The sequence below is a fragment of the Myotis brandtii genome, unplaced genomic scaffold, assembly GCF_000412655.1.
Source record: "Myotis brandtii unplaced genomic scaffold, ASM41265v1 scaffold236, whole genome shotgun sequence".
NCBI lineage: Eukaryota > Metazoa > Chordata > Mammalia > Chiroptera > Vespertilionidae > Myotis > Myotis brandtii.
Window position 1 is genome coordinate 246,116 of NW_005358901.1, and position 17,344 is coordinate 263,459.

Consider the following 17,344-nt stretch of genomic DNA (forward strand, 5'->3'; position numbering starts at 1 on the left):
CCCGCACCCCCTCCCGCGCCAGCTTCCAGAAAGCTCCCGTGCATTCCCCGGCATTCTTTGGGCGTGAGTCACGCAGGTTTGCAGCCAGCCCCGAAGGGGGTGTATACGAGGCAGATCCCTATAAATACGGCGCCGCCGCACGGTGCTTACCAAGCCGCGTCGCCAGGAGGAGCGCACGGGCACCACTGACCGGTGAGAGGTCCCCACTTCCCCGACCCCTGCGCAGAGCCTCTCCCGGTCCCCACCTCCCCTACCCCTGCGCAGAGCCTCTCCCGGGCCGAGGACCGATGGGCGGGCGGGGTGGCAGGCAGGCGAGGAGAGGACCATCGCTAGTAGTCCTAGGGGATCAGAACCCATCTATGGATGCAGCGGAAGGAGTCTGAGAAGATAGGCAGCCGGAGCCCTATCACCAGGCAGCGGGGCAGAAGGCCAGCTCGCTGGGGGCGGTGCACAGGCTGGGATTCGGCCCATTAGCTGCAACCACAATGGTGTGGGTAAGCAGGACAGGTGTAAGGAGCCTCTTTTTGCAAAGCCGGGGGAAACCGAGACCTGGAGAACCGACGTCTATTGCCAGAGGCCCAGGCTGATGAGCGGCAGCGTCTGCCTGCACCTGGAGCCTTTCTGCAGCATCTTCCCTGGAAAGGTACCATCTCCAGGGGTGTTGCCAGCTGGCGTGCGTGAGTCACCTTGTTTGCTTCAGAATTTTCTAGTTCTCCGGGTAGTGTGCTTATAAGTATGAGGTTTTGATTTAATTCTATGTTACAACCACACAAATCCTACTCTTTCTGCTTCCTAATGCGCCAGGGAACATCAGAGGAGAGTCACTCAACCCCCATCAGACGTCAGACGTCTGACTCAACCGGCTCATCTTATAGCTGATACTGTGAGGCCTAGAGAGGTGCAGGGCCTTTTCCAAAGATAAACAGCAGGGAGGTGTCAGAATAGAGATTAGAACCAGAGCCACTTGACCTTCCAGAATTTCTGGACCTAATTTTTAAAAAGAGAAGCTGATTGTTATTAATATTTTTTTAAAGAGAAAGATTAGGAGTTTAAAGGTGCAGCTACAACAAAAGGATGCCCGTGACAGTGTTCATTGTAATAGTGGGGAATTACAATTTAAATGTCTAGTCTTGTGGGATAGCAACACAGAGCATATCAGAAAATGGACTCTATTATTATGCAGCCACAAGCAGATTCCTACTTTTAAAGAATAGTTGATCTAGTGGATGTAAAGAATCTGATTGTATGCAAATGCATGGGAAATAGAAGGAAAGATACCACAGAGGTAATATTTGCCTCTGGATGGTGTGAATTACAGGTGAATTATTTTCTTATTTTTCTTTTTTGGTTTAGTTTTCTGCCCTCGTGGAGGAAGTAGAGTAGGAGCTTGGGCCTTGGGCTTTAAACCCTGTGGTGTATAAGCTTTGCTTAGATCCCCAAGTCCTCCCCAGGCTCCCTCTGGGTGGGTAAGCCCCCCCTGGGGGAAAGGCTGCCAGGTAAGGGTGGGGAAAAGAGGGCTTTGGGGTGACTTGTCTAATCAAAGCAGTTGCCAGACAGGAGCCCAGGCCAGAAGATGAGAGGGGAGGTGCTTAAAGAGGGCAGGTGCGGCCCTGACCGGCTAGCTCTGTTGGTTAGAGCAGTGGTCAGCAAACTGCGGCTCGAGAGCCACATGCGGCTCTTTGGCCCCTTGAGTGTGGCTCTTCCTAAGCCTTAGGAGTACCCTAATTAAGTTAATAACAATGTACCTACCTATATAGTTTAAGTTTAAAAAATTGGCTCTCAAAAGAAATTTCAATGGTTGTACTGTTGATATTTGGCTCTGTTGACTAATGAGTTTGCCGACCACTGGTAGAGCATTATCCCCATACACCACAGTTCCAGGTTCGATTCCTGGTCAGGGCACGTACAAGAATCAACTGATGAACGTATAAATAAGTGGAGAAACAAATTGATGTTTCTCTCTCTAAAATCAATAAGTAAATTTTTTTTTTAAAAGACAGACAGGGCCCGTGGCCATGCAGCCACTGTTCTAGTGCTATCCTGGGACTAGCGTTATCAATATCACCTGTATGCTTGTTAGAAAAGCAGATTCAGAATCAGTGTTATAACAAGACCCGCCCCCTGCTCTCCGGTGATTCATAGGTGCTCGAAAGTAGCAGGTCATTTCACTAAGGCAAAGCCACACAGTCAGGGAGGGACCACAGGTGGCCTCTGTGTGCCCACTTCTGTTCCTCTGCGCCTCTCCAAACGGCCACCTGCCCCCACTCCCCTGAGGGCCCTGCCAGTGCTCACACCTGGTCCTACATCAAATTGTGAAGTAGTCGGAACTCACTATGGTCCTATAAGACCTTGTGTTTACAGAACACATTCACATCTCTGAGGTCTATGTCAGGTCCATTTCACAGATGAAGAAACTGAGGCTCAGAGACTTAAGTGACTTGGTGTCAAGGAAAAAACACTGGACTAGGGGTTCAGGAGAGCTGGGTTCTCACCCTGGGGTTGCCATGAGCTTGTTGAGGGCCTTGGGGAGCCCCATTCTTTCTCTGGAGCAGAGGGATTGAGCAGAAGACGGATCTCTTTCCTGGCTCTGAGGTGGATGACTCCCCATGAAGCCCAGGCTCCGGTTGGGAGACCCTGTACTGGCTGCTGGGTTTCTGGACTCCTCATCTAGTGCTCTTGCCTTTCGTCACCCTCCCTCCCCTTTCTTCAGGGCCCAAGGCCCTGTCTTCTGGACTTCTCGGAAGTCATTGCTACCAGGGGCCTCGCCTGGAATGGTATATTTTGCTGGCTTTCTCGCTCTGGCGTGACAAAGGCTCTGTCCCTGCTTCAGGCGTTTCAGGCCTCAGTGAGCAACTAGGGCAGAGCTTGTTAGGCCCGGACCTGCCTGTGGGCCTGACATCGCGCCCTGGCCCAGCCGCCCACCTGTCTTCGGGAAAGGCGAGGACCCACTCTTCCCTCCGTGATGCTAATGCGCTTTGTGCAGCTGGTTGGGGAACCACCATCGGCTGCCCTACTAATTACTTTCCTGGAGAGGCTGGCCTTAGGAATGTTCCGCCACGCATCCCAGATGGGCCTGCACAACTTCAGGAAGGGGGCACCCCACTCCCCATTCTGTTGTGGGAAATGGGTGCGTTCAGATAAGCAGTTGGTGGGGGGTAGGTTACAGGGGGGAGGGGTGTCTGCTTATGCAACAACTTCAGCTTCTGGAAAAGGGTCTATTATGTAAGACTGGCTGTCCCCAGGCTCAGGGCAGCCGGCCCAGAGTGGTGGCAGGAGCACCTTGGCAGGGCACCCTGCTGTGGATTAGAGGGACGAGGCCATGTGAAAGGGACCTGGCAGAGCGGGGGCCATGTGCTCGCAGAGGGACTGCTCCTGGGGAGGCATCAGGGCCCCAGCACCCCTTCGTCCCAGTGTTAAGCCTTTGACGTTGCCCTTCCCTATCTACTTCCTGAAGACAGTTTTCTTTCCTTCCTGGCTCCACTCTTTGTTTATACCCACACTGGGGATGACAAATGGATTTATTCTCCTGCCCCAACCCAAAGGGTTGGCCATCGGTGCCTCAGACACTTGAAACCAGTTTTAGGCGGTGCTGAGGCGCAGTGGGGAGACGTGCTGTGATTGGTTGGTGATGCCCTTGGGGGCGGTGGGGCTCTGGGAGGCAGTCCCCCCTCGATGGAGGGACAGGAGAGGGCCCGCTGAGTGATCCAAAAGCGGTGTTTTCAGGGTTTGTTTAATATGAGCAGGTACCCTCAGAGAGACCCCTTTCTGGGTGCAGGAAGTGCGTGCGTCTTGCGCAGGCATATTTAGCTACTATGCAGGAGGTAGGGAGGAAGGCCTGGACCTGAGCCCAGGGCGCTGACTCCAGAACTCTGGTTTCTTTCATATTGGGCTGCTGTCTTGCAGTTCCTCCCTGAACCCCCTGCCTCCACTTTCTTTTGAAAATGTCCATTGTCAAGTCTGATATTTTCTCCCCACTTCCCCGGGGGTAGAAATGAAGCAATGCCAGTTGAGAGGGGATAGCTAATGGCCAGGCCTCTGCGGGGCTCCTGGGAAGCCCCTGCAGGCGGCAGGCTGGGCCAGAAACCAGCAGGCTGTCTAGCCGTTACCATGACAGTCTCCTGTTCTCCACAAACAGAGGCGTGCTGGGAGTCCAGAATCGGAGGCAAGATGAAGACTCTGCTGCTCTTGGTGGGGCTGCTGATGACCTGGGAGAATGGGCAGGTGCTGGGCGCCCCGGCCGTCTCGCAGAGAGAGCTCCAGGGTGAGTAGACCAGAGGCCTCCCCCCCTCCCCCTTACACACTCCTTCCCTGTCAGGGCCCCAAGGGTTAAAGGCCACTTTATCCTGTGCATGAAGTCAGGTTTGCTGGGCCCTGCCCCTCTCTGAGCCTCTTCCCCCACCCCGGCCACCAAGCCCAGGCTCTTTGTGGTCAGGTTGGCTTCTAGCATTTTCAGGTGTATCGCCAGCCTCTTCTGGCTGCTGGGTCTCATTCGCCAGTTCCCTTTCCAGTCTGTATAGCCCGGTACCCACACCTCCTCCGTGAAGGTCCATAAAGCCTGGACCATTTGAGTCTTTGGGGAGCTCCGGTTTTTGAGTTTCGTAGCATTTAGTACATGTATCTCCACCTTCCCACCCAGGAACCCACGGTCCGTATTCTCTGCTCGTAGGGAAGGAGAATTATGGCTTAAAGTGAAGCTGTCATCCTTCAGAGCCCAGCTGGTGGTCCCCTCTTCTCCTAAAACCCATCCTCCCTCCAGCCCACTCTCATCCTCCTAGCCGAGCGGCCCTCTGGGTAGTAGTTACAAACCCCAGCCTTGAGATCAGACCTGGGTATGAGTCTGGCCCTGCAGCTCCCCTGCTGTGTCAGCCTGGGCAGGTATCGTGACCTCACTGTGCAGTGCGTTTTTGAGTTTCGTAGCATTTAGTACATGTATCTCCGCCTTCCCACCCAGGAACCCATGCTCCGTATTCTCTGCTCATAGGGAAGGAGAATTATGGCTTAACGTGAAGCTGTCATCCTTCGGAGCCCAGCAGATAGCCCCCTCTTCTCCAGGCCTTTCCTAAAACCCATCCTCCCTCCAGCCCACTCTCATCCTCCTAGCCGAGTGGCCCTCTGGGTAGTAGTTACAAACCCCAGCCTTGAGATCAGACCTGGGTATGAGTCTGGCCCTGCAGCTCCCCTGCTGTGTCAGCCTGGGCAGGTATCGTGACCTCACTGTGCAGTGCGGACGAGGAGAGTGCCAGGGTGTTAAGGGACACGCACATGAGGTGTCTGGCTCAGCGCTTGCCCCATGGAGACGATGTCACCATGCATTTGTCACATGGTGTTATGTCTTGGTCACAGTCTCCGAGAGGAGCAGTGCTATTAATTCATCTTTGTGTCTCCATCACTATGAATTGGAGAAAAGAAGTTCAGATGTTTGGTGAAACTGAATTCCAGAAAGACTTGTATCCAAGAGAATAACATTTCCCATTTCGATGTGTAAGCGCTTACTCTTTCAGGATTTCTTTTTTTCCCTGGGAAATTTTCTTCTGCGGCTGGGCAGGCTCGGCGTGCAGCCCAAAAGGAGTTCGTGCCTCTGTCCCTTCTCTGGGGTGTGCCTGCCCCAAGTATTGGACAGGTTCAAGCCTTGGACTGAGGAGAGGGCACAGTCCTCTCGTTGCCATGTGCAAGTCCCAGCTGGAGGGCAGAGCCTTCCCAGCACAATTAGCCAACAGCTATAGTTGTGAGCTTGAACCTGTGGTCTGAACACATGACCCCACGTGCCTGAGTGATAGAGTTCAGGTGCATGTAGTTGAGTAGGGTTGAAACCAACGAGAATGTTGTTAACATCTTGATCGTGCCCCTCCTTTGCCTTGTGGCATCTGCTATAAAATAAAGACATGGCTTGTGGGCGCTGGCGCTGTCTCCTCATCATGGAAGCAGTGTCCCACCGAGACCCAGCTTTCATTCTCATGTCTGTTTTTTCCAAGCCTTTTACCACCCCCACTCAGGGTCACTGAACCAAGCTGAGCTGGCATGGCACATCAGGCGCCCTAGGGCTGAGTATGCCATGGCCGTGCCGGCTCTCCACACCCGAGGGTTTGTGTTTGTGAACAGTTGGTGCCCTGGATTCCGGAACTCTGGGTCCACAGTGCACCCCGTGATGGGAACCTGTGTCAGGGAAAGCTGGGGCCCAAAGGCTGCCTGCCAGGGGGTTCCCAGCCTGGAAGCCCCTGCACCCACTGCCTTTCTGACCATTCCAGCTGGTTCCAGGCTTATATCCCCCAGCGCCATCTCTTCCTCTGGCCTCATTCTACTTCCCCGCCCTTCTCTTGCAGAAATGTCCACCGAGGGGAGTAAGTACGTTAATAAGGAAATTAAAAATGCCTTCAAGGAGGTGAAACACATCAAGTCTCTAATAGACCACACCAATGATGAGCGCAAATCACTGCTCCTCAGCTTGGAAGAAGCCAAGAAGAAGAAAGAGGTAAGGAAGAGCCCGGCGACCGTGGCCCTGCTTTGACGCCCCCTGCTGGAAGGGGGCAGGGAGGGGTCCTGGCTTCTCCTCGGGTGTCCTTCTGGGTTGCCACATTGGCCCTCTGTCTTTCCAGGGCTGTGTCACCTGACACTGGGACTGTGGTTAAGAAATAGGGAGGGTTTATTTGCTTTTGAAAGCTTAAAAGGGTGAGATCTTGGATCTGCTTTTATTACCAGCCTGGCTCAGGGCCTGATACCCAGATTCATTTCAATAGATTTTTCCAAACCCTGACTATGGGCACGCTCCAAGGTAGGCTTTGGATAGGGTCTGTCATGGGGTAGGAGGGGGAAGGCGCCCTACTTTCAGAAAGCTTATCTAGAAGGGGCGATACCTTGGGATTAAGGCAGGCACACACTGTGTTGCCTCAGTGTCTTTCTAGAGTTCTGGACTACTTCATAAAAGAAACAGCTAAGTCCAATAGTGAACTTAGTAGCTCTAGGCTGCGCTTAATGATTCAACAAAACTAAAACACTATAATTCAATGAACAATTTATTTTAAAAAAATCAAGAGTCTTCTTAAGGGTATCCTAAAAACCTACTCCCATTGCCATCCTACCCCTAATGAAGGAGACGCTAAGATGGGGCCACCTGCCACCTTCATGATCCATATGCATAGTAAAAGCATTTTAAAGGCTCTGGAAAGTTCTGCAGTAGAGAATCCTATGTAGGAAAAACCAGGGTGGGGGGCAAGAGGAGAGTGGGGGACATCTGTGATAGTGTCAACAATTTAAAAAAAAGAAGAAAAACCTATGTAACTTCATTCAGCCCAGTGTTTTTCCAATCAAGTTGAACAGAAAGCCCAGTTTTATTTTTCTTGACAGCTTTTAGCACCATTTCATGGGCGCCACTTAAGGAAATGCTGGCCCAGGTGCAGCTCTCACTTTCTTTGAGATTTTATGTCCGTCCTCGGCCTCGGTGTTCATTCTCACCATTCTATGAGAATCCTCACGTCGCTCATGTGGGAGGGACGAGTCTCATTCTCGAATTTTTTGGGTTAATGTTGGAGTTTGATATTTGACAATCCAGATTTTATAATAAAGCTCATCAAGTTTGGAAAAAGGATTCCATTTACTTCTTAGTTGAAGACTATGTGAACCGGAAAGAAAGGAGGTGACCAGCAGAGCTGACGCTTGCGAAGTGGCTCAGTGGAAGGTGGCTTTCCCCAGCACAGAGCAGGGAACGCCTCCTGGTCAGACCTTCAGAGTGTCTTCATGCTCTACTTCATTCTTCTTTGAAGAGTAACACGCTCATTCATCAAGATTTTAATACAGAAAAGCAGAGGAGGAAAAGATTTTCTGTAATCCTTATACTTAAGGACAATGCACTGTTAACATTTGGTCTGTTTCTTACTATTTATTTCCCTCTATGCTTTTTTGACAAATCAGGAATTTCTAACATGAAAAATGCTTATTATACTACTAAAACTTAACATAAACATCCCTTGGAGTGCTGTACTTATCCTTCGTATGTCCCACAATTTGCTTAACTTGTCCCCTAGTTTTACATCTGAATTAATTCTAGGTTGTTGGTTGTTTTGTTTATTTGTTTTTTGCCATAAACACATATGGAAACAAAGATCTTTAGGCATAAGGATTTTTCCTTTATTGCAGGAATTCCTTGGCATAGATTCATATAAAACTATGGGGTCAGATGACAGGGGCACATTAGAGAGTTCGGGGGATTGTGCTGACTTTGACTTTGAAAGCTGGCCTATTCTGGTTGCATGCCAGGGACCATGGTCCCAACAGAAACTAAGATCCAGGGAGCCTCCAGGAGCTTTGGATGATGACCTTTAGACACCAGAAGTTGAGCATAGAAAGTGAAGTATAAGTGAGAGGCAAATCCTGGGGTAGAGACTCTAAGTGTGTATCAGAGAAGGAGATGTCCACACGGGGTCTACTAGCCGGGGAGGACTAAGGAACAGTTGGGTTTTGAAGATGAAAGGATCTTTAAAGCTAGGTGGGCAAGGAATTCCAGGTAGGCAAAAGAGGGCACACGGGAGCCAGAGCTGGGGTGGAAATGAGCACACCGTGTGCCCAGACGTGGGAAGTCTGCCTGGGTGGAGGGCCCAGCATCACTGTGCGTGCTGGGGGAGGGTGCAGCCCGTGAGTTCTGCGTGGCTAACCTGGCTTTGTGTCCCGCTGTAGGATGCCCTAACTGATACCAAGGATGCTGAAATGAAGCTGAAGGCGTCCCAGGAAGTGTGCAATGACACCATGCTGTCCCTCTGGGAGGAGTGTAAGCCCTGTCTGAAGCAGACCTGCATGAAGTTCTACGCGCGCGTCTGCAGGAGCAGCTCAGGGCTGGTTGGCCACCAGGTGAAACAGGGAAGCGCTGTGGAGTGCAGCCTAGGCTCTGAGTGGGGAATGAGGAGAACCTGGTGAAACATGCTTCTGTTATTCTACACCCAATTCCAACGTGTGTGAGTTCTCCCACACCAGCTTGGTGTCCTATAATTCAACTCAATTCTGACACTATCTCCCTGGAGATAGCCTCAGATCCCACAGGTTAAGGACTCAGTCCCACAAGACTGTCCCACACCCCCTTCAGGTGCTAATCACATGTCCAGGTTGTCACCTGTGCTTCTGACTGTGGAGCTATAGATTGGAGGTTTCAACAACCCCCCTCCTTAATTGATTTGCTAGAGTGGCTCATGGAACTCAGAGAAACATTTTACTTCTTAGATTACAGGTTTATTATAAAAGGAACAGCCAAAATGGAAGAGATGCATAGAGCAGGGGGAAGGGGCAGGTAGCTCCCTCGTTCTCTCCAGGTGCACCCTTCTCTCCACATCTCTGTGTGTTCAACAACCCCGCACACTCTGGGAACTTGTCCTTTTGGGTTTTCATGGAGGCTTCATTAACATCAGCAACATTGGCCATTGGAGATTGATTCAACCTCCAGCTCCTCTCCCCTCCCCAGAAATCAGAGTGTGGGACTGAAAGTTTCAAGCTTCTAATCAAGGTTCCCTTCCCCAGCCTTCATCCTTAAGAGTGTTTTCTAAAAGTCACCTCATTAAAATCATAAAAGATACCCTTATTGTTCTCATGATAGGAAATTCACAGGGTTTTAGGAGCTCTTTGTTAGAAAGGGTCAAAGACCAAATAAATATTTTTCTTATTATAATTAAAATACCACAGCTTCATTTCACAGATGCAATTGATTAGTTCTGGCTGCATTTGCGCCCAGGGTGCCATTATCAATTGGTAAAGTCTGCGATAAGTGCAGAAATACAGTCATGAAAAGCACCTGTGCCAGGTATTTGCCACCTCTTAGAAGACTCTTATCCAGCAGTTATTAGCTGGATTACATTTTTCTTTTTATAATTAAAATACCACAGCTTCATTTCACAGATGCAATTGATTAGTTCTGGCTGCATTTGCGCCCAGGGTGCCATTATCAATTGGTAAAGTCTGCGATAAGTGCAGAAATACAGTCATGAAAAGCACCTGTGCCAGGTATTTGCCACCTCTTAGAAGACTCTTATCCAGCAGTTATTAGCTGGATTACATAAATCACGTCATGGTATGGCACAGCCCTGTGTCCACTTAGATGGAAGGAATTAAGGATTTTTAGTACATTAATGTGGATTCCATCCTTCCCTGTGAGCCTCGTTAATCGGGACTCAAATTTTGCTACTCACTGAAGACATACCAATTGGTCTTTGGCTGAGCAGGGGTGGGGATCATTAGTGGCCAAAGAAAACCACAGATAGTCTCAAGTGATGAGCCTTGTGACTCTAGAGCAGCGGTTCTCAACCTGTGGGTTGCGACCCCTTTGGGGGTCGAACGACCCTTTCACAGGGGTTGCCTAAGACCATCGGAAAACACATATTTTCGATGGTCTTAGGAACCGAGACACCGCTCTTCTATCCGTCTTCAGGAGGGTCCGCCCACATGCAGATACGCCCACATATGAGTACCCTGGCCTATTAAAGGGTCACGGCATTAGGAAGGTTGAGAACCACTGCTCTAGGGCCTCATGGGTCTTCCTAAACTCTGCTCTGTTGGGATGGGTAGACTGGAAGGGCACTGGCCTGACAGTTCAGAAACCAGGGAGCCAGTCTCAGGGGGGCCTTCAGTCACATGCAGTGAGGAGGAGCTGGGCCTGGCCCATCTCAACAAGAGGGAGGTGCAGGAGGTTGAGACCCTCGTGAGCTTCTCCTCACTGTTCCGCATTCTGCCTGCCGCAGCTGGAGGAGTTCCTGAACCAGAGCTCTCCCTTCTACTTCTGGATGAACGGTGACCGCATCGACTCCCTGCTGGAGAATGACCGGCAGCAGGCCCACGTACTGGACACCATGGAGGACAGATTCGAAAAGATGTCCAGTATTATGGATGAATTTTTCCACAACAGTTTCTTCAACCGGGAACCCCTGGATCCCTTCCACTTTCCACCCTTCGGCTCATCCCCAAGGAGGCCCCTCTTCTTCAGTCCCAAGACCCGCTTTGCCCGAAACTTAATGCCTTTCCCCATGTTTGGAATCCCAAACTTCCAGGACATGTTCCGGCCCTTCCAGGACATGTTCCAGGACATGATGCACCAGGCTCAGCAGACCATGGATAGCCAACTCCAGGAACCTCTCTTCGAGTTTCCAATGGTGGAATTCCCGGAAGGTTAGAAAGATGTCTCCTTCCTCCTAAGAAGGGATGGGAACAACAACTTGTTGAAAAACCCATTAGATGCTAAGAACTTGGTATGTGTCGTCTTGATTTCCCCCCCAGCACCCCTGTAAAGGTGATATTAACCCCATTTAAAGAGGAGAAAACAGCGACAGAGAGATGGAGGATTGTATCCAAAGTTTTGCAGCTGGTAAAATGGGACCTGGTCAAATCTAGCTCTGCAGAACTTGGAGTTTACCGTGCCCCTTCCAGCAACTGTTGGGCATCGGATTGACTCCTGCCTATAGAGAACCAGACCCCTTTCTCTTGGGAACCCAGGTGGTTGTCTGTGGATGCCATGTATATATTGGCGACAAATTATTTAGTCTTAAGAAAGCTGTTCATGGCTATAACCTTAGGGTCTGGTAGAGAATGGGCACATAATTAATATTTTTTGAATGAATGAAGTCTAATATGGACATGAAAAGCCAATACTTTCAGAAATTACTTCCTTCATTGAACCAATAGATATTGGTTGGCCAACACCATCTCCTAAAGGCTATAGTTTGACTGGCACCAGGTTTGGCTTCAAATGATGTGGAAATAGAAGAGAGTATTGAATCGAACCAGTATCTACTGCATATCCGTAATGGGGGGAGTTCTGTGTTATAAGGAGTCTGAAAGGAGGATCCCATTCTGGCCTTCAAGGGGCTTGCTGACTCGCTAGGGGGAGAGAAATGAGTCAGTTAAACGCAGAGCAAGATGGGTTATGATGCCAAAGAGAAGTACAAATAGGGGAGTATCAAGGCAGGAGAGGGCTCATCGAGGGAGATGGTGGCAGGGGAGGCCATACCTAACTGGGGGAACCCTGGGAACTACCTCCTTGTCCTTCTGCAGGGATCCCTGATCAGAGGCCTGTATCTGCAGGCCAACTCCAACCTGCTCTGCCTGCAGAACCAGCTCAAAGGGCCAAGCAGTAGTGTCGAAGGGGTCAGGGACATTGGGGCGGCCCATCACTGTATTGCTCTGTATAGTCCTTCAGCATGACTCCCTCTTCCCCTGTGTGTCTCCAGAAAACGATAACCGTACCATATGCAAGGAGATACGTCACAACTCTACGGGGTGCCTGAAGATGAAGGACCAGTGTGCCAAGTGCCAGGAGATCTTGTCAGTGGGTAAGTCTGGGAGCCTTGCACCTGGTACCTCAGTGGGGCTGCCTTTATTGGTCAGATGATGGGAGTTCGAGTTTCAGCTCTGCTGCTTTCTGGCTGTGGCACCAGGGGAGGTTGTTTGCCTTCTTCCGCCTGGGCCCCTATCTGTAGACAAGGGTTAGGATGCAGAGTTGCCCCTGAAATCAGGAATTGGACAATATACTATTATATAAAGTGCCCACCAAGTCATCCAGCACATGGCCAACAGGAGGTCATGGGAGGGGCTGTTATGCTTTTTTGAAAAGCCATCATCTTTGATTTCCCCATCATTCTTTTCCCAAGGGCCAAGCATAGTAGACATCCTCGTTTTTTCCTGCAGACGGTGACATTTTAAATAGTATGTTTTCGGTTTAGCAAACACCTACCATGTGCCAGGTACTGTTCTAAACACTTTGCAAACAGTTGCTAATTTCCTCAAAATGACCCTGAGTTGGGTACAATGAATGTCCCTATCTTACAGAGGTAGAAACTCAGTCAAAGACAGGTTAAGTAACTCCCCCAAATTACAGGACAACCCATGTGGGGGACTTAAGTGTTTGGATGTGCTCTTAACCAGCACTTTGGGGTCTGTCTTCAGCACCCCTGGGCCAATGACGGTGGTCCCTCAGACACCCCTGGGCCAATGACGGTGGTCCCTCAGACACCCCTGGGCCAATGACGGTGGTCCCATTGCCTCTGGTGGGTTGATCTCCGAGGCAAAGGAAATCGTCCCCCTCGGCTTTGTCAGATCTGGACAGTGGCTAGTTTCTTCCTGCTTTGAGATAACAGCTCTAAAAGCATCTAGAAACTTTTTGGCCCATAATAGTCTGTGCTCAGCAAGAGTTAATGGTTTCCCTTGTAAATAAAGGATCAATGTGGTGGCCTTGCTCTTATTTAATATGTGTGTGTTTGCCAGGGCAGGCCTTCAGAGTCTGGTTAAATATTCTAGCCCCATTCCTGTAATTTTAGAAGCCACTGCAAAATAAATACAAGTGTCATAGGAAACTGATGGATGAATACCCAAGCCCCTTGGCCTGTTCCCATACGATATCATTGTTAGAATAGCATAAATGACATAGTACCTCACCACCAGAAAGTTAGTCATGTTAAGGCCAGAAGAAAAGACACACAGCTGCCTAGGCTCAGGTTGGCACCCCTTGGCACTGACCTTCATGGTCACTGATCACAGCTCACCTACACAGCCACCGTCTTTTCTACACCGAGGAATACTGATGGCCTCTTATTTAAGGTTCTTGCAAATACATAAGCAGGCATTGCCCAGGAACTCCAGACTGGGATTTCTCAACTTCTTCACTATTGACATTTTTGTCCAGATCATTCTTTGTCGTTGGGGGCTGTCTTGTGCCCTGTAGGAGGTTTAGCAGCATCCCTGGCCTCTAACCACTAGATGCCAGTAGCCACCCCCCCTCCTGTCAGTCCCCACCCTCTCTAGACTGAGTCGCTGTTCTCAATGACTTTTCTGATCTTTAAATTATTTCCTGGTAAAAGAGTTAAGGTTATTTATTATCTATCTTTTCCAACCTGGCTTCTTGTTCGTAATTCTGTTTCTTGCCCCGCCTAACATTTATTTTATTGCAATACCAATGATTACATTCAATACAATCATTTGATGAAAAGGATTACATATAATCATTTAATAGAAATGATTGCCATTCTTTAGTGTGAAAAGATCTCCTTTCCCCTGACTCATTTGGGTTTGATGTGCTCCCCTTGGAATATTTTTTTAAAATGTAGGGAGAGAAAAAAAGAGTAGTTTTTAGAGATAGTGGGGAGTTGCCAATTCTTATCAATCTGGCACCCTGCAGTGGGCACTCATTCAGGCACAAAAAAGAATGAACTCTGTCTTCCCTGCTCCACCGGTGAACTTGGTGACCAGCCACGTGGGTGGGTGGGAAGCCAGAACCCCAGCCACCAGCTGCTCTTCTGCTAAATGAAGTCTTGGGGCAGCATTTCTAACTCTGCAGCTACGGCCAAAAGACAAGCTTGGAGAATTTTCCAGACTACAGACTCCGAATAGGAAGAGGCTAAATTTAAGAGTTAAAGCCCCAGGTTCAATTCTGGTCCCACAGATTGTTTATTCTATAACTTCAAGCAAGTGTGGGTCTCCATTTCATTTTTGGTAAAAAATAAAAATTCATTATTGGTGGCTCTTAGAATACACCTGATTATTACAGATAACGGACATCCAAAGCACTTATGTGGTATCTGGTATGTGGTGGGTGCCACACAAACGGTAGCTCCACGTGACTTCCCGCCCCCTCCCCCCAGTCTCCGGAAATGACTCAGGGGGGGACGGGGACAGCAGAGTGGCCCTAGATCTGAGCAGCCGGAGCACTGAGGTCCAGGCTTCGCCGAGTGTGGTCAGCTGCGCTCGCCCCCAGCCTCCAGCGATGTCACTAAGCACACTGTGTAGTCCAGCTGACAGTTTTCCAGGACGAGGCTTTCTCAATGAAGGAAGCCACCTGCTGGGCTACATTCGGGGGCGACCTCTTCATGTTGTCACGGGCTGATGACAGTCGGTTTGGGACCGGCAACCGGCTCTGCTTTAGGTCCTGGCTTCGTGAACTGATTTCCATCCCGTTTCTTCCCTGTTTGACTTTCCCTTCACGTGGCGGCCTGTTGTGTTTTCCGTCTCGTCTCGGGGCAGACTGCTCGGGCAGCAACCCTGCGCAGAACCTGCTGCGCGAGGAGCTGAACAGCTCCCTGGAGCTGGCGGAGAAGTTAGCCAGGCAGTACGACGAGCTGCTGCGGTCCTACCAGCAGAAGATGCTCAACACCTCCGCTCTGCTCAAGCAGCTCAACGAGCAGTTCAACTGGGTGTCCCAGCTGGCCAACCTCACCCAGAGGGAGGACCAGTACTCCCTCCACGTCACCACGGTGAGTCTCTCCGACAGCTGGGACCCAAGGTGCGGCCCGGAGAGGATGATGTGGCCCTCCCTGGGGGGTGAAACGGGATGAAGACTTATGCTTTCCATTGAGTGTTTGTCCTGCGGCCGGAAACATACGACCTTTGTGTGCATCATTGCCTGGGAGCCTCATCGCCCAGAGGTGCAATGTCATGACCCCGTTTTATGGATGAGGAGAGTGAGAGAGGTTGGAGAGCTTGGTCAAGGCCAGATGACTGACAGGTGCCTCGCCTGGGGGACGGAGCCTGTCTGCTTGGCTGGGACCCTGTGCTCTTTCCATGAAGCTGCCCCTCCTACTGTGTGGGCTGGGCACTCGGGAATTGGGGCAGCCTCCTGTGTCCATGATGAAAAGCTCCCCTCCAGCACTGGGAACCTTTCTATTTTCTTTTTTTTTTAAATATATTTTTATTGGTTTCAGAGAGGAAGGGAGGAGAGAGAGAGAGAGAGAGAAACATCAATGATGAGAGAGAATCATTGATCAGCTGCCTCCTGCACACCTCCTACTGGGGATCGAGCCCGCAACCCAGGCATGTGCCCTTGACCGGAATTGAAACCGGGACCCTTCAGTCTGCAGGCCAACGCTCTATCCACTGAGCCAAACCAGCCAGGGCTCTATTTTCTTTCCCTGATTCCTTTTCTACCTCAGCCAGGCCAGTGGCTGCCCAAAGGACACACGGTGGCTTGGAAATCATCTTCAAGGGGCTCCCCCAGGCTGGTCCTTTGCGGTGCCATTTACACCTGCCAAGTGCCTCTGAACAGCGGCATTGCTTTCCAGTGAGGTGTACACGTGTCCAGATTAGTCAGAAGCAAAGGCGTCACCGGTCCAGATTTAGGCCTGACTTCTGTTGCAAAACGAGTGGAGTTTGGCGGGTGTCTCAGCCCTTCTCCCACCCTCCCTCCGCCCAGGTGGCTTCCCGCGGCTCCGACTCCAGCGTTCCCTCCGGTTTCACGAAGGTGATTCTGACGCTCTTTGATTCTGACCCCATCACCGTGACTGTCCCAGAAGTCTCCATCCACAATCCTAAATTTATGGAGACCGTGGCCGAGAAAGCTCTGCAGGAATACCGCCAGAGTACCCGGTGAGTGTGCAGGTCTTAGCTACGGTCCTTCCGGGCCCCCCAGGTCCCTGGGAGCCAAAAAAAGGCCGAGTAGCCAGTCTGGGAACGACGGCCAGAATCCTGACAGGAGGCCAGGAAACCACCGGGACCCCTGGTTTTCCTCTGGAGGGTGCTCTTTCTTGTTTGGTAAGAATTTGAGTGTTGGTGAATACGGAGCCCTCACTTTCTCCCCTGCCTCCATTTTTTTTTTTTTCAGGGAGAAATGAAATGTGAAGGTTGCTTTTCCAGGTATGGGGGTGTCTGAATCCTGTTGCCCCTGAGAGGACCCCCAGGCCCCCAGAGGAGAACTCTGCATGTCACCAAGTGACCAGACCCCAGCCTCAGGCCCTCCTGACCCCGCCCAGCCTCTCCTCCCTCCGGACCCTGCACTCTAATGCCTGCTCTTGCTGACGGGGGAGGGACTTCCCTGCATGCCACTAACTCAATAAAGCTGCCTGTATGCTCTGGAGTGTCCTCTTCTTTTGCTGTTTTTTTTCTATCCTCCCACACACCTTCATTTTGTTATAGAAAATAAAAAAGAGGAAGAAGTAGAAAAGAAAAATCAGTGGCTAAAATAGTATGGGGGTATCATAGAGCTGAGAATAAAAGGAGTGTGATGATGAAGTTGACCCAATGGAAGGATTCCTATATGTATATATATATATATCTCCAATAAAACAGTAATATGCAAATTAACCATCACTCCACCACTCCGTCACAAAGATGGCAGCAGCCACGGAGCTGGAGCGAGCAGGAGGCTTGGGTTGCCCCAGGCGATGGAGGAAGCCAAGCTTCTCACCTGCCCTGGACGGCACTGGGCTCTGCTCAAGGCTACAAAGTTTCAATCATAGAAGATAAATAAATCCCAGAAAAGAAAAAAAAAAGTCTGGGAGCTTGGGTTGCCAGGGGGTGTGGCCAGCCTGAAAACAGCCCTCAGCCCCTCACCCAGGCTGGCCAGGCACCCCAGTAGGGACCCCCACCCTGAAGGGGGTGTGGCCAGCCTGAAAAC

The 17,344-nt window shown here is 50.5% G+C and overlaps 1 protein-coding gene across 5 annotated transcripts; it reads left to right on the forward strand.

Annotated features, from left to right (window-relative positions):
- The first annotated feature begins 76 nt into the window (after nt 1-76).
- CLU (clusterin) lies at nt 77-16,804 on the forward strand. 5 transcript variants are annotated; one of them, XM_005866644.2, is made up of 10 exons: nt 77-192; nt 533-677; nt 4,136-4,261; nt 6,321-6,469; nt 8,668-8,838; nt 10,713-11,136; nt 12,195-12,296; nt 14,980-15,209; nt 16,145-16,317; nt 16,553-16,804. In XM_005866644.2, the coding sequence occupies exons 2-10, from the start codon at nt 587-589 to the stop codon at nt 16,560-16,562; spliced, it is 1,476 nt and encodes a 491-aa protein (XP_005866706.1). In that variant the 5' UTR covers nt 77-192; nt 533-586; the 3' UTR covers nt 16,563-16,804. The 5 variants fall into 5 exon arrangements, with proteins under 5 accessions (XP_005866706.1, XP_014395564.1, XP_005866707.1 ...); XM_014540078.1 differs by having other exon boundaries at nt 78-192; nt 533-643; nt 4,138-4,261; XM_005866645.2 differs by lacking the exon at nt 533-677 and having other exon boundaries at nt 81-192.
- Nucleotides 16,805-17,344: the final 540 nt, after the last annotated feature.

Excerpts from the sequence above, each read along its gene's own strand:
- CLU (XM_005866644.2), top strand. The coding sequence starts at position 587 with ATGAGCGGCAGCGTCTGCCTGCACCTGGAGCCTTTCTGCAGCATCTTC. Across the intron at positions 6,470-8,667 it reads AAGCCAAGAAGAAGAAAGAG|GATGCCCTAACTGATACCAA; the intron begins GTAAGGAAGAGC and ends GTCCCGCTGTAG. Across the intron at positions 12,297-14,979 it reads CCAGGAGATCTTGTCAGTGG|ACTGCTCGGGCAGCAACCCT; the intron begins GTAAGTCTGGGA and ends GTCTCGGGGCAG.